The 19115-nt window shown below is 33.4% G+C and overlaps 1 protein-coding gene across 1 annotated transcript in view; it reads left to right on the top strand.

The window, feature by feature from the left end:
• HSPA4L (heat shock protein family A (Hsp70) member 4 like) overlaps positions 1-19115 on the top strand; it is a 62206-nt gene that overhangs the window by 15791 nt on the left and 27300 nt on the right. The window contains exons 4-13 of the mRNA XM_027567315.1: positions 2364-2486; positions 4916-5015; positions 5352-5485; positions 7193-7437; positions 7578-7654; positions 8317-8468; positions 9271-9377; positions 12194-12327; positions 14120-14319; positions 18731-18829. Coding sequence (XP_027423116.1) covers positions 2364-2486; positions 4916-5015; positions 5352-5485; positions 7193-7437; positions 7578-7654; positions 8317-8468; positions 9271-9377; positions 12194-12327; positions 14120-14319; positions 18731-18829 — 1371 coding nt within the window. The remainder of the gene's footprint in view (positions 1-2363; positions 2487-4915; positions 5016-5351; positions 5486-7192; positions 7438-7577; positions 7655-8316; positions 8469-9270; positions 9378-12193; positions 12328-14119; positions 14320-18730; positions 18830-19115) is intronic.

Consider the following 19115-nt stretch of genomic DNA (forward strand, 5'->3'; position numbering starts at 1 on the left):
CCAAAACAGATAGATTGTATGACTTAGCAGTTCTACTCTTAGGTGTATATACATAAGAGAATTGAACCACTTGTGCACACAAAAATTTGTACACTAATGTTCATAATAACATTATTTATAATAGCCAAGAAGTGGGAACAAACCAAGTGTCCACCAGCTGATGAGTGTATGAACAAGATGTGGTATAGTTATCCAGTGGCAGTATTATCTGGCCATAAAAAGACAGTATCTAGAAAACATGCTAACTGGGGGGAGGAAAACAGATATAAAAGGCCACATATTTTGTGATTTCATTTGTGTGGCTCTCCAGAATCAATGCAAATCAGTAGACACAGAAAATAGACTTATGGTTGTTAGGAATTAAGGGTATCCCTACTTCTTAATTGTTAGGAATGGGTATCTCTACTTCTTCTGCTACTAATGGAGCACTCTTTTTAAGTTGATGAAAATGTACTACAATTAGTGATAATCAGTATACAACTTTGAACATACTAAAACCACTTAATTGCACACTTCAGAAGGATAAACTTTATGCAATAAGATTTATATCTCAGAGCTAAAAATTTTAATAGCTGATTTTCAAATTGATATATATGTTTTAAGGTGCACATATTTCCATGTTTAGAAGAGGGTTCTGACTACAGGATGGATGATGAATTGTAGTAAGGAGACATGAGACTTAACAATAGTTCAGAAAAAGACACGATAAGAGATTAAGGACAAATTGAAAATTAGGAAGTCATATTTTAGGTGAAATTTGTGGATCAAGATGTGCTGACTAGGAAGCTGATGGGTTATGATAGCAATAAATGTGATAAAGAGTAATGTTCACGTGTCCTTTAGATATGATAACTTCCAGTTAATGACTATGTGGAACAGTTTTATTCTAAACTACTTAAGTGTTTTATTCTTTAAAAAGAAAATTAAAAATTACGCTTTGTGAGTAGTTTGATTAAAAACAAAATAATTTTTACAGAAAGTCAAAACCTAATTTTTAAGTGATATAATTTTTATGCAGTTATAGTGAGTGCATGTAAGCTGGTTGAAGAGGCTTTGAAAACATCACTCAACCATGTGTTGAACTAAGTTTCTTCATCCTTTGAAGATCTTTAGCATTCAGTGCCTCAAGCAGTTTATCCATTTATTTACTCTGACGTTTGTTTGAATATGCTTTAATGTTTATTTCATCTAACTTTTATATTCTTCAAAATAACTCTGTATTGTTGTGCCTCCTATAATCAGACTAAGACACATGGTACTTGATTCATTTTTCCTTATTTTGGTATGCTTCATTTCTTCCTATGTTTATCTTTTTTTTATTATTATTTTTTTTTTATTCAATTTTAATTAAAAAAAAATTATACATGTGTTCCCCATCCTGAACCCTCCTCCCTCCTACCTCCCCATACCATCCCTCTGGGTCGTCCCAGTGCACCAGCCCCAAGCATCCAGCATCGTGCATTGAACTCTTCCTATGTTTAAATTTCACATAATTTCATGTAATTCTTGGTTTTAAACTTACCTGTAAATTGATTTGGAAACAAATGGGTATCAAGTTTAGGTCTGTTTCATTGTAAATATTATATAGTTATTCATATTTACACAGTTAAATAAATACCTACATTGTACTGCCTGAGAAGTTCTTTAAAGCTCTTCCAAAGTTTAGTGTTTTAGTATAAAATTATTTGCTTTTGGGGATACAGAGATTAAATACATAGCCTTTTCTTATGTAAATTAGTTGTAGTTATTGTATGGGTTCTAAGTTAACTTTCTATTGCTTATAAATATTGTGGTTGTCATTATGAAAGAGTTTGCTTATTTGAATAAAGCATAGTATTCCTTGGTCAAGCACTGTAAAGTTTCATTTTATGTGCTTAAATTCAAACTAGTCAAACCTGTGTATGAAATTGTTATTTTTTTAAATTTAAAAATTCCATGTATGCATCTCTAATGTTTAATTATCCCCTGAGGCCTTGGTAATTATCCCCTGAGGCCTTGGAGTAATACATATATAGTTTCTTTTTTTAAATAAAATTTTTTTTCCTGTGTTCTCATTTTCTTTTCACAAAACTGTATTACTAAAGTTTTCATTTTAAAGAAAGATAATTTGACCTTTTTCCCCTTATTTGTTTACAAGAATAGTAAATGATAAAACTTGCTTTTGTGGGAGACGGGGATCTGGTTGTAATACTATGTAATACTATGGGTAAGGCACTGGAACTTCAGAGATGAGATATGATGATACTAGAGCAATATTTTTGGTATGTAAGTTCATTGAGTTAGGACTCTGCCTTTTTCATTAAATACTAGATGAAATACTAGATGAATAAATGACTCATTAAATATCTCCACTTGGGCTTCAGGTGCGATACCTAGAAGAAGAAAGACCTTTTGCAATTGAGCAGGTTACTGGGATGCTGTTGGCTAAGCTTAAAGAGACTTCAGAAAATGCTTTGAAGAAACCAGTGGCTGACTGTGTGATTTCAGTAAGTTTTACCTCAGTACTGAACACTCTTGAATCATATTTTCCAGTATATTAATGTTATATGGAAATGTTTTTCTTCCCTTATCTAGTAAATAACCTCCAATTTTTTCATTCAGGAATGAGTTTCCCATAAAGTTAATTGTGATAATCAGCTAATCTTTAAATAAAAAAACTAATGTATGTGATTAATTGGTGATTGCTGTACCTGCCACTTACCCTTAAGAATCTTTCTAGGTGGCGCTTAAACATCCCAGCTTCAGGGAACCTTAACACTTACATCAAAGGTTGAAAATGCCCAGTTGGAAATTTGAGATTGTGTATATTCTGTATCCGGAAGAAAGATCCTTTTTTAAAAATGATAAATTAGATGTATTTAACATGTATACATAAATACATATGCATATGTATACAAGTTTTGACATATGCATATACCCGTGAAACATCATCACAGTCAGTATAATAAACATGTTTATCACCCCTCAAAAATCAACTTAAGCTTTTAAGGTAAAAATGGTTTGTATATAAGGTGAAAAACATGGTGCTTTGATATACATGATGAAAATGATCACTGTAGTCAAACAGTACATCTATCTCCTATAGTGACATTTTTTGTGTTTGTGTGGCAAGAGTACCTGAGATCTACTTTCTTAGCAAATTTCAGCATATAATACAGTATTATTAACTGTAACCATGCTATACATTAGATTTCTAAAAGTTATTCTACATAAATAAAATTTTATACACTTTGACCATTGACTTCTGATTTCCCCCACTCCCCTGTCCCTGGTAACCACCATTTTATTCTATCCTATGAATTTGACTTCTTCAGATTCCACATATAGGTTAGATCATGCATTATTTTTCAGAAAGAAAAGATCTGTCTTTTAAGGATTCTTAACATTTAATCATTTACCCTGTCTTTTATCTCTTGAGATCCCGCTATATATTGACAACTAGGTTTTAAGTTACATGTTGTCACCTAAATGTGAATGTATTCTTAGTACTGTTAAACTTGGCTACAGAAGTTCAAGCCTCACATCATCAAAAGAATGGAATATTATGACTTTTCAGTGAATTTAGTAATTATGTCAGAAATTAGTATCAGAATATGGCATTGTGAATTTCTTGGCCATTATTAACTTTGTAATTAGTGCACTAAGCCTGTGTGAACTATACAAGGGGAATTTTTTTCTGTTTATGTAGTCATATCTCTCATGGCTAAAAAAGCACCTGGTACATAAGTTCTCAGTGAATATTAAGTGAACCATAGCTTATAATGTAAATTTTTATCAGAAGGATAGTACCAAAATCAGGATATACAGACTTGTCAAAATTCAAGTTCTTTTAGTGTTATCATCTATTAAATGAAATTTCTGAATTCAGAAAGCAGTTAACTTGAAATTGGAAGAGTCCCAAGTCATTTTGTACATGAATGTACTCAGTTTTTTATAAATCTCTAGACCAAAGGAAAGTGCTTCTTACTTTGATAATACTAAGTATATGTAGTCTTAATTATGTTTTAAATTATGAGTTTATTTTTAATAGAAACATAACCTAATGTTTTTTGGTGATTTATAAAGAAACACATGCTCATCGTAAGCCCCTGCACCTGCAATATAGTTTCCTCTCCCTTTGGAATATAACCATTGTAATCATTTGGGAGTGTATTCTTCTAGTAGTACATACACACACAAAAATGAAATCATGCTATACGTACACCCCCTTTTTTTTAATGTAATAAAGATACTATTCCATGACAGTTCAGATTGATCTGATTCTAACATCCACATCAAATTTCTTTATGTGGATATAACATATGTAACCAATCTCATTTTAACAGACTCTTGGGTTGTTAATGTTTCATTATTAAAATATAAACAAATATGTATTTTTATAGAATAGACCAACATGAGATGGATTTAGGTGAACATATTTTTGAAATTCTACAGTATTCCTCTATTTTACTAATTGCTTTAAATTTGTGTTCATACTTTAGGTCAAAACTTTTGATATAGCAGTTGACAACCTTAAAAAAAAAAAAAAAAAAAAAAGGGCTTCCCTGGTCACTCAGATAGTAAAGACTCTGCCTGGAATGCGGGAGATCTGGGTTCGATCCCTGTGTTGGGAAGATCCCCTGCAGGCGGGCATGACAACCCACTCCAGTATTCTTGCCTGGAGAATCCCCATGGTCAGAGGAGTCTGGGAGGGAACAGTCCATGGGGTCACACAGAATTGGACACAACTGAGCGACTAAGCACAACCTAAAAAAAAAAAAAAAACACAGTATTTTTTCTCATTTATTTAATTAGAGCATCATTTATTACTTTACATAAGTTTTGGTGTAATTATTTTCATTTTCAGTTGATGAAATGTTTAAGTAAAATGTATTACAATGAACTAATACTCTTGATTATTGTTTTGCAATACCAGATTCCTAGCTTTTTCACTGATGCTGAGAGAAGATCTGTGATGGCTGCAGCCCAGGTTGCAGGTTTAAATTGTTTAAGGTTAATGAATGAAACTACTGCAGGTGAGCCGTTTGCAATTTGAAAATCACTGTCATTAAAATATTATTATAGTTTTTTCCTAATTAGTACAAGGCATTTATTTTTAATAACTCTGTAATGTCCTGATATCTTGATATCTTATAAGCTTATCATTTTGGAGTACAGCATTTTGGCAGAGATTAAACATGTCTTCTACTGACTCTTGGGTCATTAACATTATAGGGTAGAAAAAATAAAACATTAACCAAATTGTGAAAAGCTATTTTACTTTGAAGCTAACTAAAATGTAGTATCAACATGACTTATTTATTGTTTTCCAAGCGATTGCTTTGCTAATCTCATTCTTTGTTCTTGCATAGTTGCTCTAGCATATGGAATTTATAAACAGGATCTTCCTCCATTAGATGAGAAACCAAGAAATGTAATATTTATTGATATGGGACATTCTGCCTATCAGGTCTCAGTTTGTGCTTTTAACAAAGGAAAACTTAAAGTAAGTAAATGATTTGCTATATTTAATTTAATGGTTAAGAGCATATAAGACTAAATTGAGAACTGTAATGCATGGATTTAAACCCTGGTTCTGCCACTTAAAAACTGTGACTTTGAGCAGGTTATGTAACCTCCCCAAATCTCAGGCTCCTCACCTGAGGATATTATCAGTAAGTATCTCATAGAATTTTTGAGGATTAAATGAATTAAAGTTTATAAGATGCTTGGAATACCATATTGCGGTTATTACGTGTTAGCTATTTTTTATTAGTGTTGAGGTGTTTGTCACCTATCAGGGAGCATAAATTACATATTTATAAATGTACATAGGAAACATTTTCTAAAATGATTCCCATTGTCTTTAGAAACCTTTCTATCCAAGAATCCTAATCAAAATTTTCTATGGTTTTATTTATCTCTCTGTGCTTATCTTTTTATAGCCTTTGGTTTTATATTCATTTCTACATTAATTCTCTTACCCAGACTTACACACACTCTCTGTCCCTATTACACACATGTATAGAATTTGCTCAGAAGATTAAATGCTTTGGGTTACCCAGAACCTTTTAGAGCCTTTTGTGTTGAAGTGTATATTACTATATTAACATCCTTGTAATCATAAAATTAAAGGGAAATTACTCATAGTGAATATAGGAGTCTGTTCACTGATTCTCCATGTTAATCTGTGGGACGACAGCCCCTTCAGACTATGCTCACATCCTACTGTGATGTTTACCACTATTCCACCACCCATCCTTATGCAAAAGGCTGAAACACACCAATGTGGAACTCTACTTTCTGGCAATTACTATTATAACTAGATTTTTACCCTCTGCCACAGGGAGATAGACTAGATGTCTTGGTTCTATGGTTTCAAGAGCTATATCATTGAAGTCTGTGACTTTTCTGCTCCTTTTCTATTAGACTGCTTAGCTGAGGCCAGTTGTTCAACAAGCTTATTAAATTCTTGTCTCTCCTCTTCATTTTTTTTTAATTTTCTTTTTTGGTTCCTTACATGCTCTTTTATTCCTTCTATATGTTTATAAAAATAGTCTGGCTTTTTAGGGGATTGGGGGCAGTAATTCTTGATTTGTAAATTTGTAAAACATTTTTTTAAAACTTTTTTAAAAGCACTTTTTGTTTTGTATTGGAGTATAGCCAATTAACAATGTTGTGATAGTTTTGGGTGAACACTGAAGGGACTCACCCATACATAAACATTTATCATTTCTCCCTCAAACTCCCCTCCCATCCAGGCTACCACATAACAAACACTGAGCAGAGCTCCATGTTTGATCAATTAAAATATTTTATATTTAATCTTTGGATTGGCTCTCTTGGCTCTTTTGTCTTTGGTTACATACTTAGGACTCTTTCTTTGCTCTCTTAAGCTTGGTTTTTGGCCCATCTGTTCAGTGCTGTTGTAGAACCAAAGAATGTGAGATAATGAACTTTTAGTCATTGCAACTCAACTTTTCAGAATTAAAGGTACTCTCCCACATAGGTATATAGATCTATAAAGGAGATAATTCAGAATGGATAAATACGTTGGCTAAATATAATTAATATAAGTGATTCCAAATTTGGCACACCTGTAATTTTTGAAAAATTCTTTCGTTTTAATTTTAAAAGGTTTTTTCAGGGAGGTTTAATTTTTGAAAGCATGTAATATTTCTGAAAATTCAGTTCTGGTTTTTCAATTAAACAGGTCTTGGCTACTACGTTTGATCCATATTTGGGTGGCAGGAACTTTGATGAGGTTTTAGTAGACTACTTCTGTGAAGAGTTCAAGACAAAATATAAGATAAATGTGAAAGAAAACTCTCGGGCCTTGTTGCGTTTATATCAGGAATGTGAAAAACTAAAGAAGCTAATGAGTGCAAATGCATCAGATCTTCCACTGAACATTGAGTGTTTCATGAATGACCTTGATGTTTCTAGTAAAATGAACAGGTACCATGTATGTTTTCAATTGAAAAGTGTTTCCTCATTTTATGTTTGGATCGTGTCTAATTTTTTTCATTCTGTTATTTCAGAAGATAGGCTCTATTTTTGTACCCCCAAATAATGACTTTTATTTCATTTTCCCACAGGGCTCAGTTTGAACAATTATGTGCTTCCCTCTTAGCCAGAGTTGAACCACCATTAAAAGCAGTAATGGAACAAGCAAGTAAGTGAAAGTTCCTGAACTAACCATCAAAACTGTACCATGGTGTTACTTTAATGGGGTAGAAATTTGTAAAAGCAATAAAAAAGTCATGTGTTTTGTTTTTTTTTTTTTAAGGTTAGTATTTCTTATTTTAGAGAAGGAGTTTATAACTCATTCTTTATTCATAAGACAAGGGCCACTAGACATCAGAGTTTATGAGAACTCATCCTGGCCCATACTGTTTACATCATAAAACTAATGCTAGTTATATTTGAAGGTATTTTTATAAGTAAGTTTTTAAAGATTGATCAGAAGTAGAAGTGAGAACATGACTGCTTTTTGTTAAGGTTTTTCATGACCAATTAAAAACTAGTTCCTATGGGGATTTGTGAGGTAGAAGTTAGAAAAAATGAAGGACTCTGAACAGTTTCTTTAAAGTCCATGAAGTGTTTGTCTGTTTTATCGTCACTTCATCATCTGGACCAAGTACAGTGCCTGATATGTAGATAATAAATATCTATTAAATTTTGCTTTTTTCCAAATTTATTTTTATTTTCTTTTTGTTCTACCTTGTTTTGAGTAAATTTAAAAAATTCATTTTTTTAAAAAAGTACTTTCCACTTTTCTACTATTCACATTTTTTATAAAGACTGTCTTAATTTTTGAAACATTTTCTTTTCCAGACTTACAACGTGAAGACATAAGTAGTATAGAAATTGTAGGGGGAGCAACACGAATTCCTGCTGTGAAAGAGCAAATCACTAAATTCTTTCTTAAAGACATAAGTACCACATTAAATGCTGATGAAGCTGTTGCAAGAGGATGTGCATTACAGGTATGATTATTAGTCTTTATTTTGCCAGAAATACGGTGATAGGCCTCAAAGAACTTTTTAATTTATTATGTGGTCCAACCACTCAACAATTAGCTAAAGTGGTGTTGGAGAAAACTCTTGAGAGATCCTTGGACTGCAAGGAAATCTAACCAGTCCATTCTAAACGAGATCAGTCCTGGGTGTTCATTGGAAAGACTGATGCTAAAGCTGAAACTCCAATACTTTGGCCACCTCCTGTAAAGAGTTGACTCATTGGAAAAGACTCTGATGCTGGGAGGGATTGGGGGCAGGAGGACAAGGGGATGGCAGAGAATGAGATGGCTGGATGGCATCACTGACTCGATGGACATGAGTTTGAGTGAACTCCGGGAGTTGGTGATGGACAAGGAGGCCTGGTGCGCTGCGATTCGTGAGGTCGCAAAGAGTCAGACACGACTGAGCGACTGAACTGAACTGAAATTAAAATTATTCCTGATAAATAAAGGTTATGTCTATCCAATTTGTTTTTAAGCTGTCATAGGACTCTATGCCATTAACTACACTGAAGACATTTATTTTATGAATTCTTGTGTTTATTCCTATTTAAAATTACTTTTTTGAGATTAAAAAATATTTTACATAAATTTTTGTAAAGTCACAGAAAGAGTGCGCTGACACTTTAAAATTTTACTAGTTATTACCAAAAACCCAGAAATTTTTTAAATGGAACAGTTTTATTATAACAACTTTGTTAAGCAGTCATGGTAACATGGGGTATGTTTGGCATTTTTCTGTTTAAATATGGTATCCATCTTATTTTCAGTGTGCAATTCTCTCACCAGCATTTAAAGTGCGTGAATTTTCCATAACAGACATTGTTCCTTATTCAATCACATTAAGATGGAAGACCTCTTTTGAAGATGGAACTGGGTAAGTTACTTTTAAAGCCTTGGTTAGAGCTTATCAAAATAAGAAATTGAACCTACTTTTCTTTTTTTTGAACCTACTTTTCTAAATTAGAGGAATTTATACTCACTGGAAAAGACTCTGATGCTGGGAGGGATTGGGGGCAGGAGGAAAAGGGGACGACAGAGGATGAGATGGCTGGATGGCATCACTGATTCGACGGACGTGAGTCTGAGTGAACTCCAGGAGTTGGTGATGGACAGGAGGCCTGGCGTGCTGTGATTCATGGGGTCGCAAAGTGTCGGACATGACTGAGTGACTGAACTGAACTGAACTGAACTGATACTCCTTAAACCTCCTTAAACTTGTCAAACACTTTATTATTTTAGAAACAAGGAGAATATAAAAACATGATATATCTGTAAACCATGAATGGCATATTTTTAGTTAATATGTTAATATAAAAGTAAAACATTCTCAGTTTCAAATATAAATCACAGTATAGAAATATAAAAACTTAAAAAAACCTCTATTTGCTATACTCCAACTCTCTTAGCCCATTTTATTGAGATAACTAATTATTTTAACAGCTGAGTATATATTCTCCTGGAGGAGGAAATGGTAACTCACTCTAGTATCCTTGCTTGGAAAATTCCATGGATAGAGGAGCCTGGCAGGCTGCAGTCCATACGGTCACAAAGAGTTGGACATGACTGAGCACACACACATGTATCTATCAAGTCATTTTCTTTCAATATCCAAACAAAAACATGTACTTTTAAAATATTTACATGATCATGTGTATATATCCATAAAAATTGCTTTTTCAAATATATATCACCTTTCCATATCAACAGACAGTAACTTTTCAGACAATTGTAGGTGCCATAATTTAACCAGTATATTGTAAAGTTATGTTTTTCCTGTTGTAAGCAAGTGCTATTAGGACTATCTTTGTACATATCTCCTTGTTTGGTTGTGTTTGATATATCTAAGGTAACTATGTAGGACTGAAATTGAGCCAGAGGGTTATGAACATTATTTTAACTAATATTGCCAAATTATTCAGTAAAAAGAATATACCAAGCTATATTCCTAATAACATTGTATGAGATAATTATTTTAGCTCATTTTCTCCTGTATATTTAAATGTAGCATTCTAATAGTAAAGACAATTAGCACTTTGTTATTTTCATTTCTGACTGTAATAAGCTAGTCTTTCTGTGCTTTGACATTAGCATTTCCTTTTCCATGAAGTGCCCAGCATTTAAATTGTTTACTTTCCTTCCAAAATAGAAATCTGTATTTGATACTATATTTGACTTTTTAGAAGTACAGTTTGTATAATAAAGTAAACCTGTATTTAGGTTTTGAAGTTGCTTTTAAGATTTTGTTCTGTGTTCTACACATTCCCTAGAACTTGAAATTTTTGTGCAAAATTTAAAAAATATGGATTATCAACCTAATTGGAAGGTTTTGCAGGACATATGTTAATGTCAACTTTGAGGCAAGAAATATTATTTATTAAAGTTAATTTCAGTTAAGTGTAGTATAAGTGATCCAAAAAAATTTATAAGAAAATACATTGCAAGTTTAAATATATTCTAGTGACTACAATAAGAAAGTAGAAGGTATTGGTAGGATAGAGGTAAAGGTCCATAAAAGTGACATTTTCAAACCATACATAATTAATAGGATGATGGTATGCTGCTGCTGCTGCTAAGTCGCTTCAGTCATGTCCGACTCTGTGCGACCACATAGACGGCAGCCCACCAGGCTCCCCCATCCCTGGGATTCTCCAGGCCAGAACACTGGAGTGGGTTGCCGTTTCCTTTTCCAATGCAGGAAAGTGAAAAGTGAAAGTGAAGTTGCTCAGTCGTGCCCGACTTGTAGCGACCCCATGGACTGCAGCCCACCAGGCTCCTCTGTCCATGGGATTTTCCAGGCAAGAGTACTGGAATGGGGTGCCATTGCCTTCTCCGAATGGTGGTATACATAATAATAAAGAGTGATTTTCTGGGTCACTATAAACAGTAGTTATAAGTCATTTCTGTTACACTGTTTAAAAAATAGGAATTGCTTTTGTAGCTTTTAAAGCTTCCTGTAAGAGAAAATACTATAAAGGGCATTGTTACATCAACTGAAAAACTTGGAATTTGGTTTATAGATTAAAGTTTTAAAAGTTTATAAAGTAGATAGCTGTACTGTGGTTATATTAGAGAATGTCCCTGTTAGGAAGAATACCTTTAAAAATTTTTGGGTAAAGAGCCATCATGTATGTAACACCCACAGCTTGTTCAGAAAAAAAAAGTACACATACAACTGTGTGTGTGTGTACTCAAAATGATGAAATAAATGGGTTAAAACAGTAACAAATTTAGGTAAAAGATATACAGGTGTTCCTTATCCTTGTTTTATTTTTGTACCTTTCTATGAGTTTGAAATTATTTCCAATTAAAAGTATTTTTAAGGGAGCTAGAATAAAAAGGGTTACATATGATAAGTGTTTTAGAAACTAATCGACAGAATTTGGTCCTCAGATGTGAACAACAACAACAAAAATCCCTATAAATTGGCCTTAAAATATACCTCCTCTCAGGTAATTTTTCCCATTTTAGTAAGAGAGAATTATCTGTTACTATGACAGACATTCTAAAACTTTGAGCCATAAACTTGTCAAAATTCATTGTATGTTTATTTGTAGCAAAACCAATAATTCTTTTTCTTAACATTTGTGCAGAGGTATTTAAAATTGCTGCTTATGAATTAAAAATGAGATGGATTCTGTGATTAGGTTCATAGGAAGCTCTCTGTTTAACTGTTTTCCTGCTCCATTTTAGGGAATGCGAAGTATTCTGTAAGAACCATCCTGCCCCATTCTCAAAAGTCATTACTTTCCACAAGAAAGAACCATTTGAACTAGAAGCATTTTATACTAATTTACGTGAAGTGCCTTATCCGGATCCAAGAATTGGTAAGAAAACTACCAGTTTTTTTTTTTTTTCCATAAAATTTAGCCTCTTAACAGTATTTGAATCAAGGAAGCAAATTAACTTTTCAGCTAACCCAACACTGGATTTTTAAACAAAGATAGTCATACTTTTTTCTAAACATGCACTTTTTGGTGCTTAGAGTTTTATTTCTGGATAACAACAGGTTTGAATATTTTTAATTCATTTTTAACATCTATATTTAAAATGTTCTGTAATTGGCTTGAGAGGTTGGATGGTGGTTATTTTTTAATGAAAAAGCTAATCAGTAAACTTGAATATGTAGTCAATGCTGTCAGACTGACTACATATTGTGACTTTAAACTCATGTTCAACACACTGGCAACAACTAGAATGAGTATTACTGGTTCGACCCACGGGCAACAGATAGAATGAGTATTACTGGATTAATACGAAAGTGAAACTAGGAGACTAATATCCATTTCAGCTGAGTTATCTTTTTAGAAGATACCAAAAAAAGTATGATTTGTATCATTTAAAAGAAAATAAAATTTTAAAATTTTCTATATGTGCTACTTTTATTGATTAAAATGAGGACAGTATTAATATTTCAAGTACATTAATTTAAACAGTAGAAGTAACTATTGAAAATGGTATTAGTTTTCTAGGGCTTCTATAACAAAGCACCACAAACTAGATATTTCAACAATAGAAATGTACTGTCTCACAGTTCTGGAGGCTGGAACATTGAAAATTAAGGTGGTGGTGGGATCGATTCCTTCTGAGGGCTGTGAGGGAAGGATCCATTCCAGGCATTTGTCTTTGGCTCATAGATGGCCATCATCATGCTCATGTGTCCTTCTCCTCTTGTGTGTATCCATCTCCAAATAAGGACACCAGGTCATTGAATTAGAGCCCACCAATAACTTCACTTTAACTTGATTACTTTGTAAAGACCCTGTCTCAAAATAAGGTCATTTCCTGAGGTTACTGGAGAGTAGGCCTTCAACATATGCATTGGGGCTAGAGGGAAGGTCACAATTCAACCTTTAAAAATCTGCCTAATATTCTCTCTTTACCATGGAAACATTATATATTTGAGATTTTTTTCTAAAAAATAAAATATCAGATTTCTTTTTTTCTTACTGAGATCTCCCCAGAGCAGGTATCAAACCCATGTTGTCTGCATTGGCAGGTAGATTCTTTAGCACTGAGCTACCAAAGAAGCCCTAAAACACCAGATTTCTTAAACTGAAAAAATTAGTGTAAACTAGGTAGTAGTGACTGTATAGCTTAGCAATTTTGCTATAGGTAAGTTCCAGGAAAAGGAAATTTAAATTGCTTTGTGAATTACCAAGATGATGATTTGCACAGTTTATAACAAACAGGTAATATGTATTTGGTTTTAAAGTTCAAAAATTTAATTTTGCTATTTTGGTCTTCGTATGGCAATATTGTAAAACCTAAAAGTGATATTGCCTTCAGTCAAGATTGTGCTTGATTAAGATCCTTAACTCTCTTTCCTGTCACTGATGACTTGGGGCAGGTTGTTTAACCTTTTGAGTCTTTTTTTTTTTTATTTTTAGTTGAAGGACAATTGGTTTACAACCTTTTGAGTTTTTATTTGTACCAGGTTTATTATATTAAAAAAAGGTGATTGGGGGAAATGCATGCCCCACAATAATTAATCAGAATATGATCATAATTTTAAGATTTTTTTTGCCAACATTTGAAAATGATCGTAAAATTACTGAATGAATGAATTGAATGAGTTAATCTGAGGCTATGTTCTGATCAAAGTTTTTTTTCCTTAAGGGAACTTTACTATTCAGAATGTTTTCCCACAATCTGATGGTGATAGTTCCAAAGTTAAGGTTAAAGTTCGTATTAATATCCATGGAATCTTCAGTGTGGCTAGTGCATCTGTAATTGAGAAGCAAAATATAGAAGGAGATCACAGTGATGTTCCTATGGAGACAGAAACTTCTTTTAAGAATGAAAGCAAAGATGATGTGGTATGTGGAAATACTATTTTTAAAAGGCTCCTCTAATAATACATACAGTGTCTTAATTATAACTCTTGTGTGTGTGTGTTCAGTCGCTCATTAGTGTCTGAACAGAAAAACGTGCTGTACATTCAGTAACATTACAATAGATTCTTGATAGTTTCTTTATGAAAGAGTTAATGTGACTCTAATGTTGTGTTGGCTTAGTATCAGTGAAAGAATCTTAAGAGAAAGTGATTGTATTCCATTACATAAAGTTTTCTTCTTTTTATATATAGTATTTGTAAGTTACTTTAAAGACTTTGGTTAGATTTTTTTCAAACCATAATTGGATGTCTGCCCTCGATTTTTCATCTATTTGTGCATGTTAAGAGTGGATTTTAACATTTTAAATTTCAAGACAGTTTCTCCCATTTTTAAAAGTTGTCTTTTTGTCTGTTTTTACTAAAAATTACTGTAAAATCTTTTCTTTCAGAATGATCAGAATTCTACCACTACTTCATTTAAGAAGTGTGGCATTTTCTTTCATTTTTCTTCACATGTATTATTTTCCTGTTACATCCTTCCTTCCTTGAATTAAGGAGAAGGAAATACTGTCCCAATATGTTGGTAAGGATAGTCAATTTTCATGAATAAACATAAGAATAATAGGTTGAAAAGTTAATTTTCTTAATTATGGTTTACAACAACTGTGGTAGACGTGTAAATTTAATCCATTAAGATTTAGTTTTACCAAAATTTAAAGCATTCTGTATTCTTTTTGGAGTAAGTTCTTTTACAGCTGTTTAACTTCTTCACCTCTTTTTCTAAAAAGTCTCTGTGTAATGTTTTAGACCTTGAGTTTTCTCTGTGTAATGTTAGTGAATCCTGGGCACTAAAAACAAGGAGATTGTGGCACCCATTTTCCACCTCTCGCATTTCTTATATGCTGCTTCTATTTGTATGTGGGCTTGAAATCCAGTTCGCCAGCCCTTTAGGATGACTTCTGAATGTGTACTTAAAAAACTCACTTGTGTATAAAATGCATGAATTTATAGCATCTGCTTTGGGCACTCAGAGATTGATTTGCTTACAAGAGTGTTTTTGGCTTACTAGAGAATATTTCCAGGTACTTGGTGTTCCATATAAAGTATTTCTTCCAGTTGAGTGAGATGTTCCTGAGCGTATCTTCTGTAATTTATATAATCAAGGGACAAAAAAAAGGTTACTGACATTATGGGTCATATAGTTAGCATTGTTGGAGAGCACATTCACATATATCATCTCCTTTTAAATCTCTACCTTAGCCGATATAACCCATGTTGAATAAATTGTAGTTTATTTCCTTATTCTTGTTTTCTGTGTAGAAAACATCCTATGTACTGTCTTGCTTAGTGGTTCTCTCTAGGACTTTTTTCTTTAATTCTATATCCAGAAGTTTAAAAGCTTAAGGTTTGAATACTATCATTAAGCAGTCTCTCCCTTCCCCCTCCAAAAATTCGAGTAGAGTGAGTAAATTCGAAGTAGACCCTGGAAGCTAATTATTTAAGCTTTAGAGGAGAACATGAGAAGACAGTAAGATCGTTTTTACTGTTCCTCGTTGCTGACATTGCTGGCAGATGAAACCTAGGTATGTATAAGTGAGCAGCAGTGGTTGTTTTTGTTTTTTTTCTTTGCATGCAAGTTAGTTTATGAGAGATTATGTTATGGGCCTCATTTTTTTCATTAAAAATTAAGATATCTTCAATTTTCCTAAAAAACTGTAGCATAGATTGCCAGCTTTTCTTCAGAACAGTAAAAAGATGTCTCAGAAAGTGAACACTTTTCTTCTAGGTATTTATAACTATGTGGACATATTAGGGGAGAAGGCAATGGCACCCCGCTCTGGTACTCTTGCCTGGAAAATCCCATTGATGGAGGACCCTGGTAGGCTGCAGTCCATGGGGTCACTAAGAGTCGGACACGGCTGAATGATTTCACTTTAACTTTTCACTTTCATGCATTGGAGAAGGAAATGGCAACCCACTCCAGTGTTCTTGCCTGGAGAATCCCAGGGACGGGGGAGCCTGGTGGGCTGCTGTCTGGGGTCGCACAGAGTTGGACACGACTGAAGCGACTTAGCAGCAGCAGTAGCAGGACATATTAGGAAGGTATCACAACTTAGGCTTCATTACACAGTGAAGGATCAAAGAGACTATCATACCGTAATTTAACTGATCCTCAACTGTTCACCATTTAGGTTATCTTTTTATCTATTTTTTAATTCAAAATGTCTGATTAACTTATATGTACCAGGTACTGTCCTAGGCACTGAAGATATATTGGGAAGCAGGATAAAGAAGGTCTGTCCCTTACATTCTAATGGAAAAGCACAGGCAAGAAGCAACAGGATATCATATAAATATAAAGGAAATTAATAGTAGGAGATGTAATTAAGTAATGAGGACAGCCACCTGTGAGGAGGAAAGAGGAAAGCTAGCTCGAGAAAAGGCAGAGTAAGGAGCAAGGTGCAGGTAGGCGTCCAGACAAAGGGAATAACAAGTACAAAGGCCCTGAGGGAAGGATACCTTTTTTGTTACAAAGGTAGCTGATAATAAGATATAGAAAAGGGGAGAGTAACAAGAAAAAGAGATTGAGAAAGTAGATCACAGGACAGATTAGATAATTCTGGATTTTAAGTGCTTTTTATTTATTTGTCAAATAACTAAAAGTACCTAAATTTTGTGTTTAGATACAGCAGTGAATAGAAAAACAGTCTCAACCCTCATGAAGCTTAAAATCAGAGAAGCCAAGTCTAGAGGCACTTTTATTAACTTTCCCACTAGGCATAATATTCCTATGAATCTTCTTAAAAGTATTTTAAAAGATTACCAAATTACTCTCAGATCAACTGTTAAGATGTACAAGCTTCTCCTTATTAATATACCTGAAATTGGGATGGATCGTGCAAATGACATTATACATTCACTGTTGCCTGTGGCAATAATCATGAAAAGTTCTCATCATCTGTACATGTATGAACTTGATTATTACTCCTCATGGCATGAGTTGGCAGTTGCGACCCCTTGACATTAAATTGTATAAGGACCATTCAAGAAAGGAATATTAGTCTTGGTTGTTGTCTGAAAATAATTTACTGATTCCTTCTGGTAAAATACAGAAAAAAAAATAATAAAATTTGTAGAATAGGTATCAGTGGCTTATAAGAAAACTTAGAGATGATACTGGAGCAATTTTTAAATAAATAGCTGGGCTACTAATGTTCTTGATAGCACAAAGGACAAATATGTATAGAACAATTCAGACATCATTAACTGAATTATGTGATTTAGATGAGTTGGGTTATACATGTGAGAAAGTTTTAGAAATACCTTAACCAAATTAATTGATTTATTTTTTTCTTTAGAGATAGGAATATATATGTATTAAATTTAAAATGCCAAGTGATAAAGTATTTCAGCCTTAACTAGAAACATTGTTTTCTTAGTATTACATGAAATAGTTAATAATGTATCTGTTGTCTCTATCTGCATTACCCCAACCCGGCACTGTAACACTTTTTTCACCTCTTCTCCATCATAAGGTTGGGAAAATTACAGAGTTGGAAGGACGTAGGGCAGGGAGCAGTGGGGATGGAATTTCAGTTCTTGACTTAACAAAGAACACTGCTCTAAGTTTTCGTCTAACATGTTTTTCTCTTTGGGCACAAATAAGCATTAGCCAAGATAACCTTATGGACATTATATGTAATAATGTTTAACTCCATGTATATCTGAACACCTAAATTATCCCAATTCCTGAGTGCCAAACTTTCTTCCTTTTAGGAGGATAGTGGGGGTAAGATTAAGGAAGACCAGAAAAACCTAATACTTGTGATTTTTTTGCCAAGTTGGGAATCCATTTTGGCAGTCTTATGGCTTGGAAATTTGTCTTTCAGGTTTAAAAAAAAAAGTAAAAGTTTACATTTGATAATTCAGAGACATCTACTTTGACAGTTTTTATGTATTTGAGTATTTTCCTAGATTTTAAAAATACAATTTAATTTATGTGTAATACATAAATTTTGTATCTTTTTCAGTTTATTTTCCCACATTAAGTTCTTTATGAACATTTTTTGTGTCAAGTTTAACGTTCTTTTTTTTGGTCAATCTTGGTTTGTGAATTTGACTTAAGAACAATTTTCCATGTATTTGCAGTTATTTGGTCACGGGTGAAAAATAAGATTTATTCACATAGCATCAAATAGATCTTTTCATTTTACTTACTGTCAACCTGAGTATTTATATTAATAGTTACTCGCATTTCAGAAACAGTGAGCTTCTACTTTATTATCTTCACACATGTGAAAACAGGCTTGAACTCTTAAGATATGCTGTTCATTACCAAAAACAGAAAAAAGAAAGAGACTAGAGATATTGTCAGTTACTTATTTTCTTTGCAGGATAAAATGCAGGTTGACCAAGAAGAAGGAGGTCATCAAAAATGTCATGCTGAACACACTCCAGAGGAAGAAATTGACCATACAGGAACCAAAACAAAGGTTTGTTCCACTATTACTGTGCTTAATTGCTTGGTCTTGTGTGACTCTGCAACCCCATGGATAGTAGCTTGCCAGGCTCCTCTCTGTCCATGGGATTTTCTAGGCAAGAATACGGGAGTGGGTTGCCAATTCCTTCTCAGGGGATCTTCCCGACCCAGGGGTTGAACCCGGGTCTCCTGCTTGCAAGCAGATTCTTTACCATCTGAACCACTAGGGAAAGCAGTATACTATTATTGTGGCTGTGTCTTTTTATGTCTTTTCATTAACTTTTTTTTCTCATTAAAAA

Source organism: Bos indicus x Bos taurus, chromosome 17, assembly GCF_003369695.1.
Source record: "Bos indicus x Bos taurus breed Angus x Brahman F1 hybrid chromosome 17, Bos_hybrid_MaternalHap_v2.0, whole genome shotgun sequence".
In the NCBI taxonomy this organism is placed as follows: Eukaryota; Metazoa; Chordata; class Mammalia; order Artiodactyla; family Bovidae; genus Bos; species Bos indicus x Bos taurus.